At 40.5% G+C, this 25,013-nt stretch overlaps 1 protein-coding gene across 1 annotated transcript; it reads right to left on the reverse strand.

The window, feature by feature from the left end:
• Positions 1–9,500: 9,500 nt before the first annotated feature.
• vamp8.S (vesicle associated membrane protein 8 S homeolog) lies at positions 9,501–23,567 on the reverse strand. The gene is given in 3 exon segments (NM_001095405.1): positions 9,501–9,919; positions 10,866–11,024; positions 23,437–23,567. Coding segments are annotated over 3 exon segments (318 nt in total). The 5' UTR covers positions 23,452–23,567; the 3' UTR covers positions 9,501–9,775.
• Between the last annotated feature and the right edge of the window lie 1,446 nt (positions 23,568–25,013).

A 25,013-nucleotide genomic window follows, 5' to 3' on the forward strand; every position in this document is an offset into this window, starting at 1 on the left:
AGACGATCTTTTCTTCATATGGACCGACACTGAGCCAGCACTGCTTACCTTTCACCAGCATCTTAACGATTTGGACACACCGATCAAACTGACCCTCAATCATGATCGGGCCAACATTGATTTCTTGGATTTGAACATTAACCTTGTTGGCAGAAAGATCGAAACCAGACTTTTCAGGAAACCCACAGACAGGAACTCGATACTACACGCTGCCAGTAATCACCCTCCAGCAACAATCAGAGGCATTCCTTATTCACAGTTCTTAAGGGCCATACGGAACAATAGCACGAAAGAGACAGCTGAAGTACAATTAGGTGAAATGTTTCTTCGGTTTGTGGAGAGGGGATACTCTGAAAATATCTTGTATACACAATTAAATAGGGCATTACAATACTCCCAAAGTGACCTTCTACTTGGGAAAAAGAAGCCCCAACAAACTCTGGCTCCCCTTATCTTCACTACCACATACTCGTCTGCTTCTTACCAAGTATCCAAATGTATCAACAAACATTGGCCTATGCTGAACATGGATGACTCTTTATCCTTACATAAAGTACCCAGGCCCATGTTGGGCTACAAAAGGGACAAAAGTTTGAGAAACCTGTTAGTACGCACGGACTTCTCCACATCGGCTAAGAAAGATACAAATTGGCTATCTAAAAACACCAAACTGGGATGCTACAAGTGCCCTGACTGCATCACATGTAGATGCTTGCTGATGGGAGCAGATTTCCCGCATCCACACCAAGGGAAACGATACAAGATTAAATACAGACTAAGTTGCACTTCCACATATGTGGTATATATCATAATTTGCCCTTGTGGACTGTATTACGTGGGCAAGACATGCACCACACTGCGAGAGAGGATTGCTAATCACAGATCGGCCCTAAGTAAAGCTATCAAGGACAATAAAGCCACACAACCGGTGGCTAAACATTTCCTGACAACAGGACATCCGCCCCCGACCTTTCGCTGTATGGCCATCGATCAACAGCCTCCCCTTTCAAGAGGGGGAGACAGGGACCAAGCACTCCTGAGAAGAGATTGGATACCCTTTCCCCCCGTGGACTTAATGAGACTTTACCTTTAGGCTGTTTTCTGTAGACTTCGGGATACTAGTGTATATTGTAACTGATAACCTTTTCTCCAACTGTCATTTTATTGCATCATTTAACCTCCTTTTCGATACAATAGTTGCAGCAAGCCCTTCAGAATTGATACTGTAACAACACATGTTTTGTAACACTCTAATCCTGTATATACCTGTCTCAATGGGCAGAGCAACCCTTTTCTGTTCATTTTTTATGCATATAGAAGATATGGGCACTATAATACTGGTGTGGTGCAAATCGATAATCCCCTATAGGTTTTAATAGGCTATCCATACAGTGATTTACCTAGTGCAGCTTGTGGGTAGTGAACTTAGGAGAGAGATGGTTGCGCTACACGTATACTGGCATCGGACCTGGGCAATACTGTAGAGTGCAGCTGAACATAGTCTGCAGCCGGTGACAGTGGGGGCAGGGCTGGACTGTGGTAGGGCCCGGTCGGGAGCGACTGGGTCGTGCAACACAGTCCGTCCTGCATTGTAGCCCCACTTGAGACTGGGCTCTTATTATACTCCACCTAACATGGCAGGAGTATCAGCAAGCACGTACACGCCAGGTCATACTGCCTTTGCGCATGGTGCCTAGGACATAGCCCGCAGTCAGTGACAGCGTGGACAAGGCTGGACTGTGACAGGGCCCGGTCGGGAGCGACTGGGTCCCTTAACATGGTCCATCTTGCATCCCCGCTATAGACTGGGTCCTAAGCTTACTCCACCTCACATGGCAGGAGTAGCAGTGAGCATCTTGAGTACCGATCGGTCGCTACCCACGCAGGTGCTTGGATACGCTGACTCAGGGCGCGTTGCCTAGCAATGTAGTTAGCGTCTCTCTGCTCTGCAGTTCTACGGGATTGATTCACTTCCGGCCCATGGAGACTGTACTTTGGACAGGTTTTCACTGTAAACTGCTCGGTTGCACAAAAATAACGTGGGGACAGCAGGACGCACCCGAAGCACCAGGGTCTCGCTTACATATCATACTGATTTCTTCATGCAGATACTAAAGTGTTTCGTGTTACTTTATGATTTACAGCTAATGATGATTGATGGGTGCTCTGAGACAGCCCCTTTGGCGCCTTTTTTGATCTTTAAATGTTTGTTTGTGCACTGTGTGTTATTATACCTGACGAAGGTTCCAGTAAGGAACCGAAACGTTGGATCTTCAATAAAACCTCCACTTTAGCAATATCGACTCGTTGTGAATTTCCTTGGAGTGCTGTCAATATTTGCAGTATGGATCTATAATACACAAAAGCCATGAATATCTTGTAAATTATATCCTTATAAACGGTGAGTTCTGATGTCATCAGTTATAAATGGTGAGTTCTGATGTCATTTCTGTCACATGACTCCCTAAAACTTGTGTATTATAATAAATAAAGTACCCCCAGTTGCAAAATATGAGGATATTAGAAGTTACCTCGGAGTTCCATGACCTGTATAAAAACACTTGGCCTTCGGCCTCGTGTTTTTATATGGTCATGAAACTCCTCGGTAACTTATAATATCCTTATATTTTACAAGAGGGGGTATTTATTCACTATATATGTTACGGACTAGCACCCAGGTATCCAGTTTCTCTTATGGTTGTGCACTCCACTCCCTTTGTTCTATATATATATATATTATATATATATATATATATATATATATATATATTATATATATATATTTGTATAAATATAGCAAAAAAGTTGCAGCACTCACAGGGTTTTGTGAAAAAAAAGCAGTTTTATTAGAACTCAACGTTTTGATCCCTCACAGGGATCTTCGTCAGGAGTGACAGCCAGGTATTATTTGGGTTAACGGAGTGCACCATTACGATTTGTTTATATAGTGAATAAAGTACCCCCTTTTGTAAAATATAAGGATATTATAAGTTACCGAGGAGTTTCATGACCATATAAAAACACGAGGCCGAAGGCCGAGTGTTTTTATACAGGTCAGGAAACTCCGAGGTAACTTCTAATATCCTCATATTTTACAACTGGGGGTACTTTATTTATTATAATACACAAGTTTCGGTGAGTCATGTGACAGAAATGACATCAGAACTCACCGTTTATAACTGATGACATCAGAACTCACCGTTTATAAGGATATAATTTACAGGATATTCATGGCTTTTGTGTATTATATATAAATATATATATATTATTCACAGTCCATGAAAGCAATAATAAGTATTGATTGGTTAGCACCCAGCAATTGACTATGTGAATGGTGAGTGCCGATTATCTCTATAAATGTATATATATACTGTATATATATATATACACACACACACACACATATATGACTTTGCTGTAGTTGGCCAGCTTAAATATATTGCAATACATGGCCAAACAATCCCTGTTTTGTTTAAAGGGTAAGGCATTTTTCAGTAGTAGTATGCACAAAATGTCTCTGTCTTAAATATATTGATAATGGGTTGAGTGCAGAGGACTCTTGTATGTGTCTATATGTATTTTGTGGTCACAGCCTCATTCCACCACTAATTTTTTTAAAAATTAGTGGTGAGTACAACTTTCCCTTGTTTGTTATAGTTATACAGGAGCAGTGACCAGCTCCATGTTGTAGCTCCCACCCTTCCCAGCTATAGTCAGGTGATCCCACTGGTGTCTAATAAAAGGGCAGCCAAGTTTGGGAGTTTTAATTTGAAAGCAGCAACTAAGTTGCAGGTAAAATTTAAGATGGCCATAGACGCAAAGATTCGATTGTACGAAACCACGATTCGTATGATTTTCGGACCGTGTGTGGAGAGTCCCGACATTTTTCGTCCCATGGAGATCGGTCGTTTGGTCGATCGGACAGGTTAAAAGATTTCTGTCGGCTGCCGATAATATCTCTGTGTGTATTGCCGATCGTATGATTTTCAGAGTGAGACTGTCACCAGCTTTTGTCGGACATAACTTTCGTACGATTGCCGTCAGGGGCAGGACATCGGCTGATCTGTTCTTTTACTACTTTATTTGATCTGAATGGTTAGTGGCAGGTCGGGAGATGGAAAAGTCTGATCGTTCGAGGATTCGAATGATCGGATCTTTGCATCTATGGCCAGCTTTAGTCCCAGTGTAAAATGTATAATGAAGCAACAGAATTCTTAATTAATCAGATGCAAGTTGAGCATAGGACTGGCCAGATATGGGATGACTTTGACGTAGTTGGCCAGCTTAAATATATTGCAATATATGGACAAACAATCGCTGTTTTGTTTAAAGGGTAAGGCATTTTTTAGTAGCAGTATGCACAAAATGTCTCTGTCGTAAATATATTGATAATGGGTTGAGTGCAGAGGACTCTTGTACTTGTCTCTATGTATTTTGTGGTCACAGCCTCATTGCACCCCTATAAATTGCACATATATATATATATATATATATATATATATATATATATATATATATATATATATATATATAGTGATGTATAAAATCATAAGGCTAGACAGGGGAAACAGTAGCACCATTTAAAGTGACCCTGGGAGTTGAAGACAAGTGTTAACACGAAAAATAAAACTACACCCTACATGCATATAAGCACAAGCACCTAACCCCTGGGCCACAGAACACTTTGCTACAGTTCTATGTCTCTGTGTCACAGCAAAAAGCAGTTATGAAGTAATGGTGAAGGCACAAAGGTTTGCCAGCAAATTTTGCGAAAACAAGTCATTGGAGACTTAAAATGCCGTCACTAAATCCATACAAAACATCCATGTGTGCCATCATTTAAAGCACGCAGAAGAAATGAAACACAAGGCAAAAGGAGGTGATTAGGTCTTTAATAACAAGAAAAATATAAATAAATCCTGGGGGGGAAAAATTAAATGGTATGTGACCAACACAGGGAGATTAAAATTTCCAATATAACTGAATGTAATCTTATGTAGTTACTTAGCTGTTTATTGCACTTCAACCCAGCCCATGACAGGTGCAGATGAACTGGGAATAATGGGAGTCATAAGTCACTTCAGTGTGTGTATATATATATATATATATATATATATATATATATATATATATATATATATATATATATATATATATATAAATATATATATATATATATATATATATATATATATATATATATATAAATATATATATATATATATATATATATATATATAAAACTGTGTGCCTCTCATAAGATACGCCATATTTTACTAATAGCCTCTTCTTAACTCGTCTACAGCCTACACAGTCATAATCACAGCAATGTCCCAGACAGGGATTTTCAGCTTGAGCATGAGAAGCTCTAAAATGCAGTATTACCAGACATCTGATAGCTGGTACTGTATGCTGGGAGATAGAGTCATTGTGGCTGCAAAGCCTTTGATCAGAGGTCCAGGGCATGGAACATCTCTAATTTGTGCCTGTATTTTAACCTCAAATCCACTTAGACTGCAAGCTCTGCAGGACAGGGACCTCCTTCCCACTGTCTCTCTTACCACATAGCACTTAAAGGGGAACTATTGCGAAATTTAAAATTTAATATAAGCTTCAGCATACTGAAATTATAAAAAATTCTGTACCATTTCTGAAATAATCAATCAAAGATAGTATCTTTCCCTATTCCTCTGTAAGCATCTGTTTCTCTTCATTCTGTCTTTAGTCAGGAGTTCAGTGTCAAATGATCATTGGCAGATCCAATATATCTTATAGGGGGCTGCTTTTGCCTAGAAGATGTATTAGAGCTCATTCTATTAAAATCACCAGACATCATGTCTCTCTACATGCAGGATTTGTGCAAAAGGCAGTTCTTTTTTTAGATTTTGTTTGTACTGGAATCAGTTATTTGAGTGAGCTCTAATTCATCTGCTAGGAAAGGAAAGGAAGCCCCCCTATAAGATATATTGGATCTAACTGTCAGTGAATATCTGACACCCAACTGCTGCATGAAGACAGAATGAAGAGAAACAGATGCTGAGAGGAATAGTGAAGATAAACTTGATTATTTCAGAAACGAAGCAGAATATTTAATTGATTGTATTTAGAAAGTTTATTATTTCATTATGATGAAGCTTATATGAATTTTTTAATTTTTGCAATAATTCCCCATTAAAGAGTTTGTTCACCTTCCAAACACTTTTTTCAGTTCAGGCGTTTTCAGATTGTTCCCGAGAAATAAAGACTTTTTTTCAATTACTTTCCATTATTTATTTTTTACTGTTTTTCCAAAATCTAAGTTTAAAGTTGAATGTCCCCGTTTCTGATGTTTCAGTCTGGCAGCTCAGTAATTCAGGCGCAGACTCTGAACTGTTACAATTTTGCAACATTTAGTGGATACATTTTTTAGCAGCATCTCTGGCTTATTTGCAAGTATTGTATCAATTCTAACAGCTGCCTGTAATGAAACTCATGGATTCTGCTCAGCAGGGATAAAGATAAGAAATGTATCCATCAAATGTATCAATTGACAACAGTTGGGGTGGTCAGCGACCCCCCCTGCTAGAGCTGCTTTAGAAGGTGAAAAATTACACTTTACACTTCAATATTCAAAAAACGGTCACAAATAGAAAATAGAAAGTAATTGGAAAAAGTCATTATTTCCGGTGATTTATCTGAAAACAACTAGTTGCTTGAAGGTGAACCCCCCCCTTTAAGCTCTTTGTCCTGATATGAACTCTGTGTGTGTATGTATATATATATATATATATATATATATATATATATATATATATATATATAGTACTTTTATGAATTGTACAGCGGCGAGACTCCTTAAAGGGCACCTATCACAGCCAAAATCAAACACATATTAACAATCTGACCAGTACAACATAAACACGTTTAATCAAACTACATATATAGTTTTTTTAAAAAACTGCAGGTTTTAAAAAAATCCCTTACTTTGTCAAATGGGTTCTTTCACTGAGGGAGGCCATACTGAGACTCTAACAGAGACTCTAATGTGCAAATTTCAGGAGCATGCTCAGATTGTAACACTGCTTTGAGTATTCTACCCAGAATGCCTTGTTTTAGTAAACTCCTCCACTAGAAGTATCCACTAGAAGTGCTGCCACCTGCTAACTTCCAGCAGGGGGCAGCACTACTGAACAGCAGCTAACACACAGGTTTGGCTGATTTGAAAATAGCTTAGAAGGCTTGATAAGCAACAAGGAATTTGAACTGAGCATGTGCGAGATTTCAGAGCTTCAGTTGGCTGAGAAGATATAGGTAGGAGGAGCCAGTGAAATCCAAGATGGCTGCCACAGCTAGAACTGCAGTGGAGATAGGGGAGATCTTGCAGAAGGAATAGTGAGGTGATCATTTACATTATACAAACAATTCTAACTGTTTTAAAAATCGGATTTCTTGAACTTTCACATAGTGTATTTACTTAGGAAATGATTTTGGTCATCATTGGTGCCCTTTAACAGTGCTTTACAAATAAAGTTATACATACATACAAGGAATAGCGTAAATAGAGTAAATCTGGCACTGCATGTCTAGATTCAGAAAGTACTTTGTCCATGTTTTTTAACCTGGACTGACCCAAGAATTTAACCTCCTTATGAATTATAAAAATATATGTAATGCCTCCATCTGGAAGTGCAGAAGATTCACTACTCTAACCAAGTGTCATTTGCAGAAATAGATTTATAAGGGGTAGTTCACCTTTACATTAACATGCTACAGAATGTAATATTCTTAGTAACCTTTTAACAGCTCATTTTTTTTTTAAGTTTCTGAATGTCTCCTTCCTCTTTCCAGCTCTCATAAGGGAGTCTCTGACCACAGCACCTAAAAAATGATTGTCCCGTGAGGCTATGAATGTCTTATTATTGTTATTTATTATTAGAACCATCTCCTATTCATCTCCCAGCCTCTCCTTCAGACCACTGTTCAGTTGCTAGGATAAATTGGACCCTAGCAACCATATAGCTGCTTGGATGCCAAACTGGAGAGCTGCTGAACAAAACACTAAATTATTTAAAAAAATGAATCCTAATTGCAAACTGTCTCAGAATACGAATGTCTACATCATACTAAAAGTGAATTCAGCAAAGATAAACTCTCACTTTTATAGAAGTCTATGGACATATAAAGAGCAATGGCAATTGATATGTTTCATATAAAACCCTGACAGCATGGCGCTCACATTCATTTCTTCTCTGAACACAGCCAGATTTACCCAAATTAGTCAAGACTCTTTGAGCTACGGAAGATTCAAATGTAAGTAAAAAGAAGATTTACTGAGCCTAGAATGGCTGCTGGAGGCAACTTATAACATACTAAGAACCCAACCGATAACAGAATGCATACTGAAGATCTATCCTTATATACAAAAGAGAAATGTTCCCTACGGGAGTATTCTAGATAAACGGTTATTCAGATTCCCAAAAATATCTGCTAACATTCAAAATTCAAACAGATGCAACTCTTATACAGGTATGGGACCTGTTATCCAGAATCCTCGGGATCTGAGTTTTTGCTAGATAAGGATAGCTCCATAATTTGGATCTTCATACCATACGTCTACTAGAAAATCATGTAAACTTAAAATGAACCCAATAGGCTGATTTTGTTTCCAATAAGGATTAATTGTATATTAGTTTGGATCAAGTACAATCTTATGTTTTATTATTATAAAGAAAAAAGGAAATCATTTTTAAAAATTTGGATTATTAGGATAAAATGGAGTCTATGGGAGACAGCCATTCCATAATTCGGAGCTTTCTGGATATGGGTTTCCAGATAACGGATCCCATACCTGTATTGCCTGAGAGGTGCTCATTGACAATCTGTACACCAATGAATGAGCAGGATTCCTGCATCAGATCGTATATTGAGTGGTGCAAATACATGTGGGGCTTAAACCGATGAATAAATGCAAAACACTGAAGGCATTCAAAAAAGTGTGGGTATAAAACTGGTAGAAGTTACAATGTTTTCTTGTCTATATGGAATAAAAATACCAATGGTTTAAGAATTAAAGGGGTGGTTCACCTTTAAGTTAATTTTTAGAAAGTTAATTCTCTTTTCTCTTTTTTATAGTTTTTTTTTAAGTATTTGCCTTCTTCCTCTGACTCTTTCCAGATTTCAAATCCCATCTAAAAAACAAATACTCTGTAAAGCTACAAATTTATTGGTACTTTTATTTCTATTCAGGCCCTTTCCTATTCTGTCTCTTATGCAAATCAGTGCATGGTTGCTAGGGTAATTTGAACCCTAGCAACCAGACTGCTGAAATTGCAAACTGGAGAACTGCTGAATAAAAAGCAGAATAACTCAAAAACCACAAATAATAAAAAATTAAAACCAATTGCAAATTGTCTCAAAATATCGCTCTCTCCATCATACGAAAAGTTAATTTAAAGATGAACAATCCCTTTAACATAACCAGGAACAAAGTGGGAATTAGGCTGCACAGAGGGATAAAATAATAAACCTAAATATTTTTATTTGCCAGAATCAGAATTAAACCTTTATGTGTAGAAAGAAAATGTACAATAAATTCTAGAAAATGTGTTACGCTGACCCCAGTGGAACAAGCCAACACACAAGGAAAAATTGAATCTAGCTGATCAGAGGCATCCGAAGGATAATAATGAGTCTGACTGGCATCTCTCCATTGGCTTGAGGATCATCAGGCAGGAGGAAGTGAAAGGTAATCGTGAGTCCTCATTGGCTGAACAGCCTGTTTGGCTAGCTACAATATTTATGTGGGGATGACTCCAGTGGCGAGGAGGATGATGAGGAGTACAATGATACCAACCACCACACAGATTATGGCAATCATCTTTGCATTTTTCCACCAGTACTTGCGGGCAACCTTCTGGGAAGTGGTCTTGAAGTGTTCAGACTGTGCGGAAGAAACAGACAAAACAAGGTGAGGCAGTCACAGAGAGAAGGTTGGTGGAAAATAGTGGGTCAGGAAGTGGGAAAGGTAACAGGTAATATGTTTAATGGGTATTGGAGAGGGATTCAGAATGCATGGATACATACAGGGCTGCCATCAGAAACCACAGGGCCCCATATGACAACATTTCCTGGGCCACGTCCACCTCACCCAAGCCCCATTCACAAGTCCTTCCACCCCTCCTCACAGTAAAAAAAAATATAAAACATTAGTGGTCAGGGTCCCCCACATGTTAATTAAAAAAAAAATTGGTGGTCCCCCATAAAAAAACATTGGTGGCTAGGACCTAGGGTTGCCACCTTTTCTGGAAAAAAGATACCGGCCTTCCTATATATTTATCTTTTTTCCCTATTAATAACATTGGGATCAACTATCATTTTTACCGGCTAGACGGTAAGGCAACCTTACTAGGACCCCCCCCCACACTGTACAAAAAAAAGAGTAAACTTTAGGGGGGTCCTGCCATGTTGCACTTATGTGATTAGCAGACTCCCCTGCTTTCAGTGAGCTGCCTACTTCTGAAGGGACAGGCGGCTGCATCTTCTGTCCAATAACGGCATTCCCTTCCCTTATTGGTCACACAATTTTAAGTCCTGGTAAAACTGCATGGGGATTGGATGAGCTGGAGGGGAAATTCAAACCTCAGCTATCCAATCCCGGAGCAGCTCAACCGGGACTTAAATTTCTGTGACCAATAAGGGAAGAGAATGGACAGGAGCAGCAGCCACCTGTGCTCCCGGCCTCCCTCCCTTCGGCAGCTCTCTGAAATCAAGACCAATTAAGTGCAGCGAGGCCGGGCCCCCTTAAGACCTAAAACCTCCCGGGATAACACTTCCCCTGTCCCCCCCTGATGGCAGCCCTGGATACATATGGAGTTATGCGCACTTACGCTCGCTTCCAGGTCTTCTGTTTTATTCCTCAGATGATCCAGATTCTCCCCCCGAGCCAGAATTCTGTCCACATTTTGGGACATGATATTCTTTACTCCCTCCACCTCACTCTGGAGATCCCTCACCCGGTCAGGGGCTGCTGGGACCCCTCCCATATCCTGCCAAAGTAATTCATAATTTAATATGAGCAAAAATGAACAGAGATTGAGGCCACTGAATCATACATACGGCCATTATTTTACAACTGCCAAAAAAGAACCCACAAGACTCGTCCCCGTATTCCGATGTAAGAGCTATGGGATGGTTACAATTACAAATAAGTTGTGCTCACTACTAAATTTTAAACCATTAGGTGGTGGCATAATTATACTGTGACCACAAAATGCATTAAGACAAAGACAAAAGGTCCACTGCACCCAACAATAAGGACATTAAGAAATTTTCCCTCATATGTAACATCAGGCATAACGTCTGCCCAGGCGCAGTAACCCATAGCAACCAATAAGATGTTTGCTTTTAAACAGGTGACCAGTAAATGTTTCCTGCTGATTGGTTGTTGTGGGTGATTAGAGCTGTAGCAAACTCTGCATCTATTATTACATAACCCTATCTATGCATTATGCCTACCTTAAAGGGGATATTCACCTTTGAGTACATTTTTAGTATGATGTTTGTGAAGATTCATCCAGGCCATGGTATAGCCAGGCCCGCACTGGCAATCTGTGGGTTCTGGCAAATGCCAGATGGGCTGCCATAAGATGCCATTGGAAGTCACAATTTAGTGGGCGGGTGGGGAGCTGATTGGGCCTCTCTGTATTGGAATGCCAGGGCCTATTTTGACTCCCAGTCCAGACCTGGGTATATCTATAGAAATAAGTCAAATCAACTGGACTTTCATTCTGAATTGAGAAAGCCAGTTGGATGACTGGTGAAACGTCTTAAAGGAAAAAACACAGCAAGTCCAGTTGATTTTAGTGTGACGAAGACAGTGATTTTCTGGGACAATTTGCAATTGGTTTTTATTTTTTATTATTCATGCTTTTTGAGTTAATTTAGCTATTTGTTTGGCACTTCAGCAATCTGTACAAATTACCCTAGCAACCAGGGACTGATTTGAATAAGAGACTGGACTATGAATAGGAGAGGTCTGAATAGAAATATGAACAATAAAAAGTAGCAATAACAATACATTTGTAGCCTTACAGAACATTTGTTTTTCAGATGGGGCCAGTGACCCACATTTGAAAGCTGGAAAGAGTCAGAAAAAGAAGGCAAATAATTAAAAAATATATAAAAACTAAATAATGAAAACCAACTGAAAAATTGTTTAGAATTTGCCTTTCTATAACACACCAAAAGCTTACTTAAAGGCGAACCACCCCTTTAAGGTGGGAGGAAATATCGGGCTTATCTTAATTGTTTGGATCAAATGATTGAATCACAATGTCGGTAAGTGCAGGCAGGGGAGATGGGATTTTGAAAGGAGAACTAAACCCCCCTACCCAGAAAAGCCCACCTTAAAGGGGTTGTTTACCTTTAGATTGACTTTTAGCATGATGTAGAGAGTGATATCCTGAGACAATTTGCAATTGGTTTTCATTTTTTATTATTTGTAGTTTTTGTATTATTTAGCTTTTTATTCAGCAGATTTCTCGTTTTCAATTTCAGCAATCTGGTTGCTAGGGCACAATTTACCATAACAACCCTGCATTGATTTGGATGAGAAACTGGAATATGAATAGGAGAGGGCCTGAATGGAAACATGAGTAATAAAAAGTAGCAATAACAATACATTTGTAGCCTTACTGAGCATTTGTTTTTTAGATGGGGTCAGTGACCCATTTTTGAAAGCTGGAAAGAGTCAGAAGAAGGCAAATGATTAAAAAAAAAAAATGAAGGTCAAATGAATAGTTGCTTAGAATTAGTCGATGAATCACCCCTTTAACTGCCTACCCAGAAGCTCGCCTGCATTTTAGGTTCAGATTGGCAGGCACTTTAGGGCGCGTTTGGTGTGTGTGGGGGGGTAGTTCTCCTTTAAACCTGCCTGATTAATATCAGACCTGTTTTCAGCCAGATAAGATGTCCTTGAGAGGGTCCCATACACAGGCCAATAAGCTGCCGGCTTGGTCCTCATCATTGGCTTTTAACAGTCCATGCATGACCACTTTTAGCTGGCTCTTAAGGTGGCCATACACGGGCCGATAAAAGCTGCCGACAGACCGAGTTGGCAGCTTATTGGCCCGTGTATGGGGGCCCCTGACGGGCTTTCCCGATCGAGATCTGGCCGAAAGTCGGGCAGATCTCGATCGGATGGGACTAAAAATCCCGTCGGATCGCGGCCGCATCTGTTCGTTGATGCGGTCCCGCGATCCAACTGCCCATTCGCGTTAGCTAGGATCTGATCGTTGGGCCCTAGGGCCCACAATCGGATCAGCCCGATATTGCCCACCTCAAGGTGGGCATATCGGAGGGAGATCCACTCATTTGGCGACATCGCCAAACGAGTGGATCTCTCCATGTATGGCCACCTTTAAGCTGGTCAGACAGCTCCAGGCAAGTCTGGACAGGGATTCAAAATAGGTCCTGGCTTTTCAAGTTCACAGAGGCCCAAACAGCCCCACAGCAGCCCAATATATAGTTACCTGTCTACGGCATCTTAGAGCAGCCCCTCTAACATTTGCCAGAACTAGGACAGCCACTTTTTCAGCGCTGAACTCCTGGCGGAGCAGTGACATCAATAGGCCGGTTGATGACATATCAGGGGCAAGCTGGTGATGCCAGGGCCGGAATTATGATGTGGTGATTGGTCAATTTCCCCATCAATCTCATGGAAACCTGCCTGGCTTTCCTAATTCCTAACTTACAGGCAGTTTTGACCCAAACAGCCCTTCCAAACATCGGGCTGTCTGGGTCAGAACTAGACAGGTGACAACCCTAGTCAGAGTCCACAGTGAGAACTTTAAGCTGGTAACATACTAGCTACTACTCCTAATAAAGTCGGCAGGTTATTAGCATTATCTATGTGACCAAAACGATGGATTTCCAGACTAACATGGTTGATGCAAATATTGAAGGTGCTGGCTGAAAATCCAATCAGGTAAGTCCAAAATGAGCTATGTGCTCCTGTGATAATGAATCTACATAGGCTTGCCCATGCCACCTGATCTTTGACCTCAAAACCATCTTTTATATATATATATATATATATATATATATATATATATATATATATATATATATATATATATATATATATACATATACACACACACACGCACACCATTGTCTAGCCCTACGCCTGATTTTACTATAACAAACAATATTTTAATAAAGTGCCAACCTATTCTGCAGTTACATACAAAGCAACCAATAACCAAAGGATATAAAAGGTGAAGAGGTCCCTGCGCACAATGTCTAGCCCTATACCTGATGTTGCTATACCAAACAATGGCAAACTCATTAACCCTGATGATTCATTGCACCACCTGAGGGGTAATCTGTGACTCTTCTCTAATCACAGCAACATCACAGCTTTCCCTATAAAAACCCTTCCTTTCTCACTCCTTTTGTAACATGTTTATTAGTTTTCATCAACAAGTACATTTCTATGACAATGTTTGAAATAAAGATAAAAGAACATTAGTTTGTTTTTAGTAAATCTTTAGTATCTCTTTAAAATACAAGCTGAAAAGTGAGAAAAGATAGAGGGCAGAGCTCTAATGGGGTGGCAGTGGATTGGATCGAATTTAATTATGCTAAAGCATTTATTAATGTACCACAAAGAAGGTTACTGATTAAATCAAAGAGTACCTATCATAGTAAAATGTATTACAATTTTGGGCAAGCGCAATGCCACAGGGATTTGAGGATTTTTGTGGATAAACTCTCACTCAGTGGCTACCTGTGAGCCACATTCAAATGTAAATAGAATTGGAGAGCAATGCAAGCAGAAATAAAGTCCCTGGAGGTGCCACATATAGGCTCTGATTGGCTATTTGATAGACCCTATGTGAACTGGCAGCCTATAGGAGACTCTGTTTGGCAGTACACCAGTTTTTTTTTTTCAAGCTGTCGGTGAGCAACATGTTGCTAATGAGCCACTGGTTGGGGACCACTGGTTTACAGGAAAGGTTAACCCAAAATATAATTTTTGTTGCCTAATAAAAGAACATATAAGTCTAAGCAACTTTGCAATATACATTAAAGGAAAACTATACCCCCCAAACAATGTAGGTCTCTATTAAAAGATACTGAGTAAAACAGCTCATGTGTAAAACCCTGCTTCATGTAAATGCACCATTATCATAATAGTATACTTTTTTAGTAGTATGTGCCATTGGGTAATCATAAATAGAAAATTGCCATTTTAAAAAATAAGGGCCGCCCCCTGAGATCGTAAGATTCACTGTGTACACATACAAACCACATGTAAGGTCACATGAGCCAATTAACAGACAGAGTTCTGCCTTTTGCTTCCTCACTTCTTCCTGTTACAGTTAGTGTTGTAGTATTTCTGGTCAGGTGATCTCTGAGGCAGCACAGATAGAGTCACGAAATGGTGGTTCAAGGCAAGAGATGTAAAAGGACAATATTTATGTAAATATATATTCCAGTTTGGTAAGATTCTTTAATATGTCATTCAATTTGATATAAACTAACTGTTGCTTAAGTATTCATTTTGGGGGTATAGTTTTCCTTTAATTACAAATTTTACAAATTATTTTTTTATATGTGTTGCTATTGAAAGCAGTGTTTATCCCTTTCTATTCTGTACCCTGGTGGCTCAGACTGTTGAAACAATGTAAAACAAGGCAGCTGAATCACTGACCTGTCTTTGCTGGGAAACTTAAGACTTTTGCAACATTTTTGCATTAGCACATTGCATCCAGCACCACAAACTGCTCTGACTTCCTGATCCCTGTCAGGCTGGTTTTCCCCGTGAGATATATCCTCAAACCTTTACCACACATACCAACCTTCCATAGCTCAGATTCCAATAAGCATAACATCATGCTATTTATTGTAACCTCATCACAACAGAACTCCTTTATTTATTTATTTCCTTTCTCCAGTAATACAGACGGTGTAACTCCATAAGTAACCCCATAGTCTGGTTTGGAACTAAAATTATTATTGCTGGTGGCACACATTAAAATGTTCTCTGCCAGAGGAAAAAGTCTCTGCCACCTCCAATTCACTTCTGTGGAAAATAACATTTTTATCCAAAAACAAAAAAACAAAAGTGCCAGTACACCGGACGACCTGCACCCCATAGCTGAACTATGCTGTCATTGCTGCGTTTAGTTTAGGAATATGCCCCTGTCCTGGCTACATCTACTTGTTTGCAAGGTCACCAACAAAATGGATATGTGCCTGATCTGGCCACAAGGGTAGTAAATAAAATCAGGTTGATACAATCGTTCAACTCCTGGGGCAACGATAAGATCCGATGGAGACCCATAGGAACCAATTTAGGTTTAAAGGAGAAGGAAAGCTACCGAAGCAGTTTATCACCAATAGATTAGCCACAATAGTACAAGCTATAAGACTATATTTATTCTGCAGAATGCTTTACCGTACCTGAGTAAAGAGCTCTAGAAGCTCTCTCTGTTTGTTCAGGATAGCAGCTGCCATATTAGCTTGGTGTGACTTCACTTCCTGTGAGTCTCTCCCTGCTCACTCATAGCTCTGGGCTCAGATTACAGCAGGGAGGAGAGGAGGGAGGGGGAGAGGAGCAAACTGAGCATGCTCAAGCCCTAGCCCTGGAGGTTTAAGCTGAAAGAAGAAAGTCTGAAACAGAATCCCATGTGTACACAATAGAAGGAAAGAAATGCTGTGTTTATTTTGACAGAGGACACAGAGGGTTTACTGGTGTATTTATATAGACCTTTCTGATAAAGCTTACTTAATTTTAGCCTTTCCGTCTCCTTTAATGTAGTATTCACAGGATTGGGATCTCCATATCAGATATTGACTTGGGTGGCCTTTGTTTTGTTACCATGCATCTTTGGTATACGTGCAAATTTGGTCAAGAACTGCCAAACAAGCTGCCATTGTCAACTTCTTTAAGATCCCTTACACACGTGCGTTCCTCCATGTGTTCCCCGGAGCTTTATAATCTCACATTCCATCACAGGGGAGTCAAGACAAAATGCAGCCTGTTCTACCTTACAGTACCATACTGACACAGGTCATCCAAGAACTGAACAACACATACCTCCCAACATTTTCGAAACAGCAAGATGGACAAAAAGATTTTCCGCACAGTTTTTTGAGCACGCCAATTTTTTGGGCCACACCCCCTATCATTTACATTTTACAAAATTTGGCAGGTTATGAAAGTTTGAATACATTTCTGTGGTTATTAACGTTTTGCTAGTGAAGGTGAATTGCCCTTTAAGCTGCAAGTCACAGTTTTCCCCAAGACCTGCTTATCTTAAATTGTTACAATTGTTTCTTTAGTTATCTTAAATGGTAAAAATGTATCTAAATGCACCTGCCATGTATTCTGAGCTCTCTTCCAAAAGCCAATTCAATTTTAGAAACGTTATCTTTTTCTGACTGTTCAGTGCAGGAGATCAAAGAGAAACTCTGGAACTTTCAGTAACAATTCGGGACTACAGGTTGAGCGGTCAAAATTGGGACTGTCCAGCAAAAAAAAAAAGGACAGTTGGGAGGTATGTGCAATATGATGCCTGTATCAGTATGGTATTAAAAGGAAGAACAGTCTGTGTTTCATCCTGGATCCCTGCTGTGGAACGTAGGAGAATTAATCTTATACAAACGCAGGGTTTTAAGGGATTAAGCCCGGAATATGGAGACATCTATGATCCGAATAAAATCTTCTGACTCAGCAAATAATTGGCCTGTATATATGGCGCCTCTCGACAGACGGCCCAACCAAAATCTGTCAAGTCAGAAAATGCCATTCAAGATTGCATTGCTGCAATCTCCTCCCGAAAGCCGGAATGGGCTGCAATATAATCCAATCATTGGTCTGTGTCTCCATGTGGATTCATAATGAAGAGACAGTCAGCTCAAGCTAGAGTCCTGCACGGAACCAATTTTTGAGTCCCGGACCCGAACCGCAACCCACATATTTACCCACTTGGATCCACTACCCGACCCTGGCCCGCAACTGCCTTATCCGCAACACACCGACCACCATTAAACAGGTGCTGTTGCGGTCACAGGAAGTGACATCATCAAAGTGGGCAGAGACAAAAGTTTGGTAAAATTTTAAAAGGAGTAAAATATAGACAATATAACATAAGAAATATAGATGAGACCCGCAACCTGCATCTATATCCGCACCCGAAAATCCTATACTCATCCCACAGGGTACCCGCTTTTTTTTGCAGGTAACCAGTGGGCACCCGACCCGCTGCAGGACTCTAGCTCAAGCAATGCAATTGGCCAGAGGGATCTTCTTGCAGCGCAAAGCCAAGGAAGGGCGGGGCAAAAGGTGTCACAATCGTGGTTAAAGTTCTGCCAAGATGTGACAAGTGACAGTTAAGAAATTCTGTGACAGGGTTATAGAGATAAATACGATAAACTTCATACCTCTTGCACAACACAGCACTGAGTAGAATGCAGAAGCGTGGATCTTTATCAGATAGCAGCCAACCTTACATGGTTTCCCAATGTTTAGTCTGGTATTATTCCTAATACAGGTATAGGATCTATCATCCATAATTCTTGGGACCTGGGGAGTTTCAGATAAGGGATCTTTCTGCAATTTGTATATTCAAACATTAAGGGGCACATTTATCAAGGGGCAAATTTCGAATTTGCGTGAGTTACAGAAAACTCCCATAAACTCGACCAATTGAAATTTATTTAAAAAATCGAACGTTCTCAACTCGGACTAATTTAATCGACTCCAATTCAGTTTGAATTAGAAGAACTTGAATTGAATTTAAAAAAAAAAAAAAACTCGATTCTGTGTATTTATCTCTGAAAAAACTCGAATGTCAGGAAGGATACAATCATCGCCATATTGATCCCTGGACCTCTCCCATTGACTTATACAGCAATCTGGCAGGTTTAAGGTGGTGAATAGTTGAATTTGAGTTCTTAAAGTATAATAAATCTCGAAAAATTCAAATTAAAACTCGAATCGAGTTTAGATAATTCACAATTCGAATTTGAGAGTTTTGAGCAATAATTGCTTTTCAAAAATTTGAATTTACACTTCGACCCTTAATAAATCTACTCCTAAGTCTACTTGAAATTAATTAACAGTCTCTACAACCTCTAAGAAGGATGAATTATATCTTAGTTTGGATCAAGTACAATGGATGGTTTTATTATTACAGAGAAAAAAGAAATCAATTTTAAATGAAATTAAAGTAAATGATTTGATTAAAATGGAGTCTATGGGAGGTGGCCTTCCTGTAATTCTGAGCTTTCTGTACTAATATTCATTATTCAGAACTGGAAACAACCACATGTATTTCTTTCTACATTGATAAAGCTCTCTACATTGGTTGACTCCCTTGTGCTCAAATGGTTCACCCCACACAGGCTGCTGGCTGTTTTTTTTTTGCAACAGGACAGAAAACCTGGTTCTTAGTTTACCCCTATCTTAAAGGGGTTGTTCACTTTTAAATTAACTTTTAGTATGACGTAGAGTCGTAGAGAGTGATATTGTGTGACAATTTGCAGTTGGTTTTCATTTTCTATTATTTGTGTTTTTTGAGTTATTTAGCTTTTTATTCAGCAGCTCTCCAGTTTGCAATTTCAGCAATCTGGTCGCTAGGGTCCAAATTGCCCTAGCAACCATGCATCGATTTGAATAAGAGACTGGAATATGAATAGGAGAGACCTGAATAGAAAGAAAACAAATAATTCAAAAATGGAATAAAAATAAAATGAAGACGAATTCGAAAAGCGACCCACCCATTTCAATGGAAAGGAAGTGTAGCTGCAGCCTTGACCCCAACCAGGGTCATCAGCCATCAGGATCCTTTGCCTGACTGTAATCATTTCCCATCACAGACAGAATGGGCTGCACGCAAAGTAATAGATAAAAGCATATGTTACTGAATAAAAGCAACAATATTTTCTCCTAAAGCCTAGGCCATACATGCACTAATTAGTTTGGATATTTTGGACAAATTTGCTCATACATATGTATTTGGGGGTCAATTATGGCATACAGCCTTGCAATCTCAACTCCAGAAGTTGAATCTGGACCCATAATACATTAAAGGGAACATGTACGGATCCTGTACTTTTTTACTGCAAGTGCAAGACATGGAAAATCCCTATACAAACTAAGAAAAGGCAGGCTACATTGTTACTTAAAGGAACAGTAACACCAAAAAAGAAAGTGAATTAAAGTAATTAAAATGTAATGTACTGTTGCTCTGCATTTGTAAAACTGGTGTGTCTGTTTTAAAAACAATTCTATCTTTTATACAAGCTGCTGTGTAGCCATGGGGGCAGCCATTCAAGCACAAGACAAATAGTAGATAACAGATGAGCTATGTAGAATCGCATTGTATCCTACTGAGCTTATCTGTTATCTGCTGTGTAACCTGTGCCTTTTCTCCTTTCTCAGCTTTGAATGGCTGCCCCCATGGCTACACAGCAGCTTGTTAATATAAACCATAGTAGAGTTTCTGAAGCAAACACGCCAGTTTTACTAGTGCAAGGCAGCCGTATATTATATTTTAATTATTTTAACACTTTCATTTTTTAGTGTTACTATTCCTTTAAAGGGGTTGATCACTTTTGGGTTAAATTTAGTATGATGTAGGGAGTGATATTCTGAAACAATTTGCAATTGTTTTTAATTTTTTATTACTTGTGGTGTGTACAGCAGCTCTCCAGTTTGTAATTTCAGCAATCTGGTTGCTATAGTCTAAAGTACCCTAGGAACCATGCAGTGATTTAAATAAGAGACTGGAATATGAATAGGAGAGGGCTTGGATATAAAGATGAGCAATACAATGTAGCAATAGCAATAAATTAGTAGTCTAAGGCTTGTGACACACGGGCAAATTCGGGGAGATTTAGTCGCCTGGCGACTAATCCTGGCGACTAATCGCCTCGCGACTAATCGCCTCTTCTTCTGGGCGACAGTCTCCCCAAACGGCCTTCCTCGTGAGACAACTTCGGGTGACTTCGGAAAACAAAGCGTCGCGTGTGCTTTATCGCAGGCGACTTTTCATTATAACGGATGGGAAGACACGCAAAGGCAGTTCTAGCTTACCCTAGACTGTGGTGCGGATGAAAGACTGGCAAATAAATAGGAGAGGAGCCTGACTAGAAAGCGAAGCAAAAAAAAAAATAACAATGAAATTGTAGGCTCACAGAGCAGTGGGGGGGGGAAATCAGTGACCCCCTACTAAAAGCTGGAAAGAGGCAGAAGAGGAAGAAAACTATAATAAATAAAAATGAAGATCAATTGAAAATTTACTAAGAACAGGACATTCTAATAAAACTTAATTTAAAGGAGAACTACCCCCAGATGGAAGACTTCTGTATGTATTAGTGATGTGCGGGTCAGGGTTTTCCTGACCTGCACCCGACCCTAACCCGCCCTGCTCCAACCCGTGCCCGCCCGCACCCGCGCTTCCGGGGTCCTTTTATAGACCCGTGCCGACCCTCCGATAATGTCACAAAAGGGGCGGGCGAGCAGACGCGAGACTATAAAACCGGAAGTCGGAAGCACGGGTAAACCTGCGGGTCCCGCGGGTATCGGATCGGCCCGCACATCACTAGTATGTATGTATATTTTTTATTTACATAGCACTATTTGTGTACACAGTACAGTTTAGCAGTATTTAAACATTGCTTGAAAGTGTGCTATAGCGCCCCTCTATGGCTGCAGCCAGGTGGGAATGTATTAGGGGGGTGAAACAAATCCAGGATTCTGTTTGGGATTGAGTAGAAAGCCAGCACTTTTCTACCTTCTCAGATAAGACAACGTCCTAATTATCTAGATCCCGGCTCCGGCAAGGTATGGGTTACAGCACCCTCCTTGGCCTATGTGTCACTGTCATAATTATAGCCAACCTGACGTCATCCCATGTACACACCTATCTGCGTCCTGGAAAGTCTGAAATGTTTGGTTAACTCATGCACTGCCTCCGTCCCAGAGAGGAAGGCCTGGGTGCTGATCAGGTTTGAGAAAACCTCGAGCGATGACTACGGACAGCCTATCTTTATTATAGGAGTCTGAAGGCTTCAATCACTGTTTACACACAGTGCAAAGGAATCTGCGCAGTACACACGCGTCACGACAGGTGCTCAGGACACAATGGTAACTGTTAGTGATCAATAACAAAGCCACTAATGAATAACAGCGCAGACACGGGCAAATGCCACAAGACGCACTCATTTAATTATGTTTATTGATTGGTCCGGCCCCATAATAAATGCTAAATGTGGCAGCAATACAAAGCCAAGGAACCTGTAGGCCTCCAGATGTTGTCAAACTACAACTCCCACACCAGCCTGTCAGCAAGATCACATTTTGCTTTTAAAAATGCCCCCACCATTGCACATGGTATTCCATTACACCCCCCGGTGCTGTCAAACTCAGCACACAAGCAATTTACTTTATTCACCACAAACACAAAGTTTATATCACATCAATGTGCAACACACACAATTATTTGTCTGTACTTTAAAACGCAGACACAATAAAAGAGATCATGGGGTTGGATAATGACAAATGGCCTCTAAGCCCTGACTGTGATCTAGGGGTTGTTCACCTTTAAATTAACTTTGACGTAGAGAGCGATATTCTGAGACAATTTGCAATTGGTTTTCATTTTTTATCATTTGCGGGTTTTGAGTTATTTCGCTTTTTAGTCAGCAGCTCTCCAGTTTGCGGATTCAGCAGTCTGGTTGCTAGGGTCCAAATGACCTTAGCAACCATGCATTGATTTGAATAAGAGACTGGAATATGAACAGGAAAGGCCTGAATAGAAAGAGGAGTAATAAGAAGTAGCAATAACAATACATGTGTAGCCTTACAGAGCATTTGTTTTTAGATGGGGTCAGTGAAAGCTGGAAAGAATCAGAAGAAGGCAAATTATTCAAAAACTATCAAAAATAAATAACGAAGACCAATTGAAAAGTTGCTCAGTATTGGCCATCCTATAACCTACTAAAAGTTAACTGGAAGTTGAAGCACTCCTTTAAGACTTTCCACATTAGCAATGGCACAGCCTGTTCCTCTCCTTGAGTCAGTCATTACCCACAGTAGGACGTAAACAGCCTGATCCAAAGTCCAACAGGAATCTAATCTCCTTCATGTGCCCGTCCTGCTAATCTCCCTGCATTCTCCTTCTCAGAACTTTAACATTTCCTTCCGTCTGTCTCTGTACAATGGTACATTCCTCCGCTCAGCCTCCCTTCTCAGCTGCATTGCGTCGCCCTAAAATGTCATTAGCAGTTGTCCTTTGACAGGGACCCTCTCATGGGAACTACAACACCCAGAATCCTTCATACCAAGAGAAGGGCTGGCAGCGAGCTGTGTGTCAGTTCTACAAGTTTTTCCAACAACATCTGTCTGCCCCACCATCACTCTCTCGCTCCCTTTGTCACACTCACCGGCCTCCTGTCCATGGCTGGGCGTCTGTCTCTCTGATTCTGCTTAAAGGGGAACTTGTTATTCTTCCTGTTGCCTGTGACTTGTGAAAGCGACTCTTCCTCCTCTGGTCACTCTCCCACCCTCCTCTGGTCTTGCCGCTTCTCTCCTCCCTTCTGAGGGGCGTGTCCTTCATTCAGGTATTATGGGCGGGGGACATTTTTCCTCTCAGTATTCCAGGGTTGTCAGCTTGGTGGTTTTGCAGCCAAATTGGGCTACTAATATAAAGCCCAGGTGGGTTTTGAAAGTTTAAACTAGCCAAGGTACGGATTTGGGCTACTTTGTGGTACTTTGTGGCTAGTTGGTACTTTGGAAACCAGCCAAAGTTTTTTCTTGCCCTAATTTGCCAAGTCTGTGTCTCCTGATGCATGTTGGGTAATGTAGTTTAACAATTTGCCCACTGCCAAGTTTAAAGGACCAGGAACACCACATTTTTTTTTTTTTTTAAATTTTGTTAGCATACCACGAAAAAAAAAAATAAACCAAGACTAATTACACTTAAAAATCGCACAGCCTTTATTAAGAAATAACTTACCGAAACTCCGCTTGCGCTCCTCTTTAGAAAAGGGAAATCCATCTTGCGGCACTCAATTTCTCCTCCCTGCCTTCCTTATAGGAGATAGCCAGGGAGGAGAAATCACGCACAGCATGATGAATCGTCGCCGTGTCGCCTTTTCTGAAGAGGAGCCAGCAACATAAAATTTTTTTTTTTAAATTGTTTGTATACCACGAAAAAAAACAAACCAAGAATAATTACACTTAAAAATCGCACAGCCTTTATTAAGAAATAACTTACCGAAACTCCGCTTGTGCTCTTCTTCAGAAAAGGCGATCCATCCTGCGGCACTCGACTTCTCCTCCCTGCCTTCTTTAGGGAGGAGAAATCATGCGCAGCATGATGGATCGTCGCCATGTCACCTTTTCTGAAGAGGAGCCAGTAACATAAAATTTTTTAAAAAAAAATCTGTTAGTATACCACGAAAAAACCCACAAGACTAATTAAACTTTAAAATCTCACAGCCTTTAGGCCTCACGAGGAAATTTTGAGTGACTTTGGAAAACGAATCGCCGCGTGTTCTTAGGGCCGGCGATTTTTCATTTTAGCCAGCGCAAGGGTGAGGTAAGTCCAGGGCCGGAACTAGGGGTAGGCAGAAGAGGCACGTGCCTAGGGCGCAAAGGTGCAGGGGCGCCAGGCACGTACCTCTTCCGACGCCTACCCCTAGTTCCAGAAGCTGTGGCAGAAGTTTTTCTCCGCTTGCGAGTGTGCGGGTCCTCTGGGCACGTTCGCATGTCATCAACGCAGTAGCGTCATTGGCGCATGTGCATTCGCGCGTCATCGGCGCATGCGCTCTTCAATACAGCAGGGGGCGACGTAGTTGGCCAGGTTGCCTTGGCCCGGCACTGGGGAAGTCGTTCTGGGAGATTGGTCGCCGCAAAGACGAGATGATAAGTCGCCAGGCGACTAAATCTCCCCGAAACGCCCAGTATGACCTTACCCTAAGAATTAAGTTCAAATGGCCTTTTAGCTCCACCTCTGATC

This window comes from Xenopus laevis, chromosome 3S (genome assembly GCF_017654675.1).
Source record: "Xenopus laevis strain J_2021 chromosome 3S, Xenopus_laevis_v10.1, whole genome shotgun sequence".
Taxonomy (NCBI): Eukaryota; Metazoa; Chordata; class Amphibia; order Anura; family Pipidae; genus Xenopus; species Xenopus laevis.